Source organism: Podarcis erhardii (assembly GCF_964252035.2).
Source record: "Podarcis erhardii genome assembly, chromosome: 5".
NCBI classification, from domain to species: domain Eukaryota; kingdom Metazoa; phylum Chordata; class Lepidosauria; order Squamata; family Lacertidae; genus Podarcis; species Podarcis erhardii.
In genome coordinates, this window is record NC_138509.1 from 65,000,629 (window position 1) to 65,009,498 (window position 8,870).

General features: G+C 41.7%; 1 protein-coding gene across 1 annotated transcript; it reads right to left on the bottom strand.

Moving 5' to 3' along the window:
- Nucleotides 1-645: 645 nt before the first annotated feature.
- On the bottom strand, nucleotides 646-8,870 carry SRPRB (SRP receptor subunit beta). Its single transcript, XM_081864540.1, has 7 exons — nucleotides 8,656-8,870; nucleotides 6,977-7,071; nucleotides 6,029-6,106; nucleotides 5,396-5,478; nucleotides 4,443-4,579; nucleotides 3,371-3,425; nucleotides 646-2,566 (listed from the first exon to the last, which is right to left on the bottom strand). The coding sequence occupies exons 1-7, from the start codon at nucleotides 8,795-8,797 to the stop codon at nucleotides 2,350-2,352; spliced, it is 807 nt and encodes a 268-aa protein (XP_081720666.1). The 5' UTR covers nucleotides 8,798-8,870; the 3' UTR covers nucleotides 646-2,349.

The window sequence follows — 8,870 nt, forward strand, 5'->3', positions numbered from 1 at the left end:
GCAGTGTGTGAGCTATTTTTCCACACTCTTGCATTCCTCTCCACTGCAAGACTGTTCTTCAAAGAGCGCTAGAAATTAACATGTTATGGCAATGTTCCTCAGTGGTGATGTGGGATTAGCTGGTGTTGTGGAGAAAGAGGAGAGGACGGGCTTTTGTGTAGTGGTATTTTGGTGTTATGTGGAAAAGAAATTATAGTCTCTCTCACCCTTGGACAAAGCTCTCCATGAGTCAATAAGCTTATTTTGGATTGTATCCAATCATGCTCCCCACACCACCATATAAACAATGGATGAGTCCCATCCCACAGACTCAGCCAGCTTTATTTACCTTCTAGCCTGATTAAGTTATTTTGTGACAGATATTGCCCTAACTTCAATTTCAGAATTTTTGTTATAAGTCAACACAGCTACTATTACATTCTGTTTTTAAAATAAATTGTTACTGAGACACGAATTAGGATTTCTTCTAAGCATATAAACATTTTGTACAAGTGTCACAAACACAAAATCCTGTGTTTGAAAATGAACTCACTTCAGTGAAACAGAACAGTGTAAATGCATTGCTTCACTGTCTTATTTTGAAGAAAATATTCATGACAATGACAAGGGATAGCAGAGCTGCAGTAGAGAAATTCCAGTCAAAAGTTAGTCAAACATCTTTATTTACAGGTATCAGTAGAGAATAATTTAAAAGAGATGGATTCCTGCATCTTTGCAGCTCTTGAATCCAATACATACATGACAGCAACTTTAGCCATGGGCATAATGACAAGCACAGTACATGGTCTGAATTTCTTACTACTGGATCGACTTGGCAAGAGGGTTGTAAGGGTCAAAGCAAGAGAACTCAATACCAACACCATTCTAGAGCTCAGATTTCAGACAGGATCCTGCTGTTTCATGTCCAAATGTCCCAAACTCAGTTGCACACAAGTATGAAACCAATTTCCAATACAATCCACAATTTGGAGCACGCCATGATGACGGCTGAGCCACTAACAATGAATATACAAGATGCACTTAAAACATTAGGGCTGTTACAAACAGTATGGAAGTGTTTTTACAGCAAATAATAGGCATATGTCTATGGGAATATAGTAAAAAAGCATCCAGAAGCAGTAGTTGGGTGGGATTTAGAGAGTTATAGACACACATATCCCATTGAAACAACAGTGTTCACTGCTGGGATATACAATTCATATGCTGCAAAAATCTTTTCATGTTTTTGGCATGGTACCCTGAGCATCTTTCTTTTATTTAAAAAATATATGTTAAAAAGCAAATCACATTATTACACATGGACATTATTTAGAACTGCTATCCCTAGCTTAGTAGTCAAACACAGCTATGCAGTTCTGACAATTGTCCTAACATATCACAGGATAGTTAAAATTCTTTTGTCAGACATATTTCCCAATACTTGGGGCACTGACAGGTCTTAGGGCACTGTGGGAAGGCTTCAGTCCACCCATGGATAACATATCCAGAATTGAAAAGCTACGCACTCAACACTCCCTTGGTGTGAAGTTTATGCAGAAGGTTACTTTAGTGATTGCCAGATCTAAGAAGGGAAAGACTCAGCCAGATTAGCCAAAGAATAGGGAGTAGTTCATCAGAAACACATTTCGAACACTGTAATACCAATCAAGCAAAATGTAGTACATCACAATTCAGCCCTCCCTGACTGGAAAAGAACTATTTGGAAGTAGAACCCAAAATATTTCCCCTGGCTACTTGAGTTTTCTGGCTTTGTGCAACAATTATTCAATGATGCATCTACCTAGCAACCCACAGCTTTCCTTCACAAACACAAACAATGCTATAAGAAGAGCAGGTTCCATTCAATCCTGAATATTGTAATGTTTCCCAGGTAATGAAAGGGACAAGCAAAAAAAAGTGTGAATGGGCAAATGGGTTCACAAGTATCTCAGGTGAGAATATGAACAGAAGGCAACCCAGAAGTGGAGAAATCACAGTCCTGGGACAGTAGTTCGAAATAACTCCACAGTATCTTGCAACTTTCATCCAAAAATAGAATCCTCGTTTAAAGACTCTCTGATTAAGATGAAGCAGGGAAAACTGCTGCAGGGAGTGATAACGGAAAGCGCAATGGGGGCTGCACTTTGCTGAAGGATCCCTGTTATCCCAGCAGAGCATTCTGTAACAATGAATGGGTTGCTACAGGGTAAGCAGAGAAGGCCCACAACAGAGCAGAACACAGAATGAATTTGCCCTTATTGCAGTTCCATGTGCTACTTTCACCCCATCCCGGCTGTTCCTGGCAATGCATTAGACTTCATTCCAATTCATACCATTTTCCCAGCGGTTGCCTATGCTACCTTCCCAGGTTCAGGCAATTTTTCCTAGCCATTTTTCCAGGTCTTCAATATCAGCACTACCCTCCTCTCCCTTGCCTCCTCTGGCACTGCATTCAATAAATTCCACTTTCATGGGCAGTTGGGAGAAGTCAAACTCCTTGCCCTTCTTCCCAAGCTGAGAGGCAGATCCAGAGCCTGTGCTTTCCAATGTGCTTGGGGCAGCTGAGAGAGTCACTCGTAAGGTATTGCTGTTGGAGAAGAGAGAATAACTTTAGAAAAACAAAAAAAAAACTGTGAAAGCCAAGGCTAACGTGTGCAACCCACTTATTTAGAGATATCCACTTTAAACTGGCAATGACAACATCCTTATTTCTGGGGGTGATCTATTTTATCACACTGAATAATGTGATAATATAGTTTGTGTTTTTTATACCATTCAGTTTCTAAAATGCAAACCATATGCAGTGAATTGGTAAAGAGGGGGAGATACAGCAGGATTGAGGGAAATTGGCCTGTGGGACTGGGAGAACTCTCTTTTCCCCCCTCAGTGCAATGCCCTACACCCTTTTAAGAGGTAGAATCCCAGTCAATTAAAGATGAAAATGTATTTTCAGGATCGCATTTAAAACTGACCAACCCAAGTTATATTACTGCCACCTGCTGGACACAGGAGAGGAACTGGCAGCAATTAATCTGTTTCCTGACTAAAAATTATTAGTGAGGTGTCTGAATCATGGCAATATTTCAAAAATATGTGATACACATGAACTGATTTGATTAAATTGCTTTCTACGTCACTGTTCAGCAATCCCCTCCCCGCCACTTCAGGCATCTGAACAGTTTGGAAACTATGGTCAGAACTGTCCTTAGTATACATTTCATTTCTCATGGCAAATTATTGGCTCTGTGTTCCTTCCTGTCATCCTTTTGCAATGAACTGTGAAGCATATGGAGATACTAAGTATGAGATGTCATGTCAGATGCAGTCAAGAATTCTGGACAATACAACATACATATGAATGAGATTTGACAAACCAACCCTTTCAACTTACAGTTCTCTCTCCAGCTGCTGCTGTATGAGTTTGGAAGATTTTGCCATTGTAACATCTAAGGAAGGTAGGAAAACCTTGGGTTATTTGGCACTGAATATTTCACACACAAAAGGAGCCTGCAATTTTGCTATAGGGTTTTTTGTTGTTGCTTTTTTGCTACTGGGAATTCCTAAGTGCATTGTACAAAGGCCTCACTGGCAGTATAAAGGGAAACTGACAGAGTGAGAGACAACTGAAGGTCCAAGGAAAAGAATGGAACTACCTTTTAAAAATCCTTGTCAGCAAAAAGTCACTGAAAGCGAGGTTAAGCAAGAAAACACATGGCAGTAAAAACTATCATGCACTCTCACAATCCATATTTTTTCCTTAATTTGAGAGCCGTCACACCCCATATTCATAAAATTACAAGTTGATGCCATGGTTCAGTTATTTTAGTAGAATTCAAAACTGCACTAATTTGATAGTTCTATACAAATATATAATAAAATGTTAAATTAAAATTAAATTAAAATCCAAATGAATTAAAACTCTTGATGACAGGCAAGAACCAGCAAAAGCCAAAGCAAATCAAAAGGCTTCAGATTATGCTGAAACCGTAATAGCAATGGTACCATGGCTTATTTTGGGGAAGAGACAATTCCAGAATATGGGCACCAACACAAAGGCTCTCTTCCTGGTTATTGCCAGATGGAAAGCTGTAAGTCCTGGCACAGCCAGGTTGGCCTATAATGAAATGATAGGACTACTTCATAAACAGACTATGAAATGGTCACCTCCTATCACAGTCACAATCAATTGAACAAATATAAATGCTATATTCTATTACAACAGGGATTGGGAACAGCAAGTAAAAGGATGCCTCTGCTGGATGATTACAGGCTGTAGAGTTTTTTTATAGCGCAGCCTGGTTATTTATCCAATGAAATGTACAATGGGTTCATTTGGATGGCATTTAAAAGAAACATATACAGATACTCCATGTCTTAGGCAAGAAAAAGGACATAAAAAAATGCCAATCGCTGTAAAAATCTACCAACAGTCATGATTTTGATTCCAAACAGACATGCACTACCTTGCTTGTTGCAGGCTATTAGCAGGGGAGGTGCATTTTTCAGCACTACGTTGTCAATCAGGAGCTGGTATAGGAATTCAGCCACATCTTTCATCTCCCGCTGGAATGCTACACTATCTACAACAAATACAATTGCCCTGCGGAATAAAAAGAGTACACTATGCATGGTCTCGTATGGCATAGTTCTACAGTTAGCAGCATCGGTGAATAGATGGCCTCCATGGAACATTTAACTGCATGTAAGCAGCCCTGGAATTCTGCTCTGAGCACAAGCTTTGATACTGCCTATACTGGGATGAAAGATTTAAAATTACTTCAAGGGCTGCTTTTACATTATTGCTAACTCACAAGGGCCACACTAGCACATTATCCATGGGAAAACAATTGAGGCACAATTTTCATTCAGTGTATTCTTTAACAATGTCCTGAAAGCACCAATTTCTCTACCCCATTGCAGGCCTCTCTGAATAGTTTCCCACAGAATATATCAAAGTCATTTCACAATAAATTTTCACTCACCGCACCACGTCTGTAGCCCCACATCTTTGCTGCCTCTTTATTTTACCCTCTTTGCCCCATCTCAGTTCGTCTCCTTTCTTTCTAAATTTTGTTTCTATTTTTGCTGTTTGTCTCCTACGCAATTCTATTTCGACACGTTCTCACCAACTTTAGCAAAAAGAGAATGCACAGATGTTACACTCTCAGCAGTTCACCCAAGTAGTCTCCAGCACTTGCAGACTGTGTGACTAGCTAGACTTGAAAAACTGACCCCAAAGCTACCATGCACCTAAATACAGGTTGTGGAAGAACAGTGGAGACGTAGCGACTCAAGTATTCTCCCCCAACCCATAGGTGCCCAGGTTTAATTACAGCAAATGCATACAGCACACCACCATCAAAGCTCTTTTTGGCTACAACCTGAATGTACAAACATCCATTCCTCCAATACTTACCTAGCTGCAGCCTTGAACCTATCCAAGAACTGAAGACGCAAGCTCTCGTGGCCTGGAAGGTCAATCAATGTCACATTTGTTCTCTGTAGGAGAAGCAGTAAATATTTTGATGAACATTTATTGAGGGAGACATGATTCTTTTAGCCTGAGGGTAACAATCAGTCTACTGTATTTTGCTTGGATCCATATGCTCTTACTTGTGTTTAAATCATTATCAATCTCTATTGGTTCCAAATATTTAATGCACCATTTTCATATAAATATTTATAGTCTTTCACATCAATGTTATAAACCGATTTATTTAATTTTGTATTCAAGGTGTTGTTGGATTACAACTCACACTAACCCCAGCAAGTATGGCCGGAGTTGCAGTCTAACAACATATGGATGGCACCATACTGGCTTCTTCTGCTTTAGACACAAATTGCCAGTATTGAAAGACAGAAATTAGTTTTACATCTGCTTCCCTTGTATCACTGAATTAAAGGCAACATACATAGTGTTTCCACCAAGGCACAGACCCAATCAGCTTTAGAAAGGTTGCTGCATCATATCCTCTTAAGAATGTGCCCTGATGACTTTACATGCAATTTCTAGGAACATGACAGAACACAAAACATTACATCTTCTTACCTTGTCATTATTTACTCTGTACAAGGCAGAGCTATCAGTTATAGAAGTCTGTGTATTTCGGAAATTGCCTGTTAATAGCTAAGAAAAATAAAAGAAAGAGAAAGTGAAATAGTCACAGACTAATTAAAACGATTTGACTATAGTCTAAACCACAGCAGAAAGTTGGAAAGAGCCATTTTTATTTTTTTTTAAATAGTCCCTTGAATCTTAATCTAACCATTTAATCCAACAAAACTAATCTGAAACAGAATATATCAGTAGGTACCCTGACAAATACCCTGATACCTTTGACAAAACATTTTTTTACAAATATATCTGCATCTCATATATGCTGCCTACTACTGAGCTATGGGACGTGAGTGGTGCTGTGGTCTAAACCACTGAGCCTAGGGCTTACCGATCAGAAGGTTGGCGGTTCGAATCCCCGCGACGGGGTGAGCTCCCGTTGCTTGGTCCCTGTTCCTGCCAACCTAGCAGTTTGAAAGCACATCAAAGTGCAAGTAGATAAATAGGTACCACTGTGGCGGGAAGGTAAACAGCATTTCGGTGCGCTGCTCTGGTTTGCCAGAAGCAACTTAGTCATGCTGGCCACATGACCCAGAAGCTGTCTGCGGACAAAGGCTGGCTCCCTTGGCCAGTAAAGCGAGATGAGCGCCACAACCCCAGAGTCGTCCACGACTGGACCTAATGGTCAGGGATCCCTTTACCTTACTGAGCTACATTAACAACTAATTTAACAGTGTAAGTTAGTACTCCATGCTTCTACTTTACCTTACAAAATGAAGTGCCAAAAAACGTAATCGGAAAACATTTAATTTTTTCATACCTTACATCTCAGACAGCTTTGAAAACGAGGGAACAACCTAAGGAGTTCTCCTTTCTTAAAAAGAATGGGAACGTGACAACAATGTATAGGTCCAAAAGAAACTGAAACAGGAATTCACATACCCTAACAAACAGAAGTGTTTTCCCTGAGTCACACAGACCCACCAGAAGCACTGCTCTCCGACTGCTCTTTCTGGTCCGCACAAATATCCAAATCACTAGAAAGAAGGAGAAAAAGAAGGATACACCTCTCAATTTTCTACCATGAAAACAAGCTATTTAATACATGCCTCCTCCAATTAAGTCTTAATGCTGCTTTAAGTTTTGTACAAAAAGGATGCAAACATTTTGGGGACATAATGATGTATACATTTCTCCTATATCTGATACAGGAAATGCATTTCTCAGAACAGCCAAACACATTTTTACATCCACACAAATAACATTACACCTCACAGTAAAGTCTGCTTTTATCTATTTCTACCATCTTTCTTTGTAGCTGCCCAACTTGTATAGTTTTACTCCAAAGTAAGCCCTACTATGTTCAATGGGGCCTACTGTCTGGTAACTGTGTTTACACTACAACCTTAGTAGTATACAATATAGCAAAGATGCATCTGATTTGTCATGACAGAAAACATGGGCAAATTCATTATCGTCTGATTTATAAAGGATGTGATTTCAGGCATAGCACATTAAAGATGATCACAGCACATGTGCCCTAGTTGGGACCAGCTGAAGGGGAGAGGGACTACAACTACAACCCAACCCCCCAACCCCAATTGCACCAGGCTTGAGGCGCCTTGGATTTTGCAAAGGTATTTCTCTGCCTTACTGGCCTCTATGTGGAGGGTGATACCAGGGCCACTCTGCTACCACAGAATTCAGTCATCCTACCACAAGGCAGCTTGAGATCTACTGGATCCCCTACTGGCCCCACAGCTGTCACTCACTGACATCAGGCCTGATTGCCTTCCCAGCTCCAGGCTGGTGCCCAGCTGGGGTTTGAATTGCCCTGCTTAACTAACTTACTTATTGTAAACATTTGTATTAAACTTCCAACCAGTATAAGCCCTCCTGAGAGAACTTACAAAACTTTATAAAAGCCATGCACACACCCCTGCCCAACTCCTCCTCCTCCTCCTCTATCTGGTATGGCAAGAAAGGGCACACTAACAACGCCCAGTTTGAAACTTGCCTCTGCTATGAACCCTCCCTGGGGCCTTATGCAAGTCAAAGCCCACCTGTCTCACACATCTTCAACCCCACTTTAGCAACATGAGGATAATAATAATAATAATAATATGAACCCCCTTGATGGGATTGTTGTAAGTAAGGCCTACAGGAACCCAATGCCCGTAGAGCCATTAGAACACACTAAAACACGGCAGAAATACCAGCTAATAATTACTGTGACACTAAATGTTACAACTCCAGTCCAGACTTTTAAATTTCGGTTCTATAACATGCAAATGAACGGCACTTCTTTGGAAATAAGAACCACTGCATTCTGTGTTAAGAGTCTTCTTAGGGAGCAGGCGCAATTCCTACGAAAGAAGACGATCTCGGACCCCTAAGTGGCTCGGTGTCCTTAATAAGAACTGCAGGACAGGCAGCTCCTCAGCAGGCGCCTTTTCCCAGCGTGAAGCTGCAGCGATGCGGAAAGCTACACCTGACTAACTTCTGCCTGCCACGTGGCTCTTAAAGGCACAGAGCCTGACTGGGAGGCTGGCTGGCTGGCTGGCTGGCGGGGCGACCAGGCAGCTCTTCCCCCCTGCCTCCGAAAGAAGGCCGGCACTTACGGAGACACGAGGCGAGGAGCACGAGCAGGGCCACGGCCACCGAGACGAGCAGCTGGGCCCTCGCCAAGTCCTGGGGCTGCAGCGGAGCATCCTGAGGAGAAGGCGACCCTTCGCGCGCGGCTGTCACCTCCACCGCGTCCATCTCCAACCGCTTTCGCCTCCCACGAGCTACGCGCGACGCGGCGACGACGTGTCCTTCCCGGGACTCGTCTCCT

What these genes read in the sequence shown, in the direction of transcription:
- SRPRB (XM_081864540.1), bottom strand. Translation starts at nt 8,797, where the DNA reads ATGGACGCGGTGGAGGTGACAGCCGCGCGCGAAGGGTCGCCTTCTCCT. An exon ending in GCTCCTCGCCTCGTGTCTCC is followed by an intron (nt 7,072 to 8,655) that starts GTAAGTGCCGGC and finishes CCTTCTTTCTAG; the next exon opens with TGATTTGGATATTTGTGCGG. An exon ending in ACAGAGTAAATAATGACAAG is followed by an intron (nt 5,479 to 6,028) that starts GTAAGAAGATGT and finishes CTTCTCCTACAG; the next exon opens with AGAACAAATGTGACATTGAT.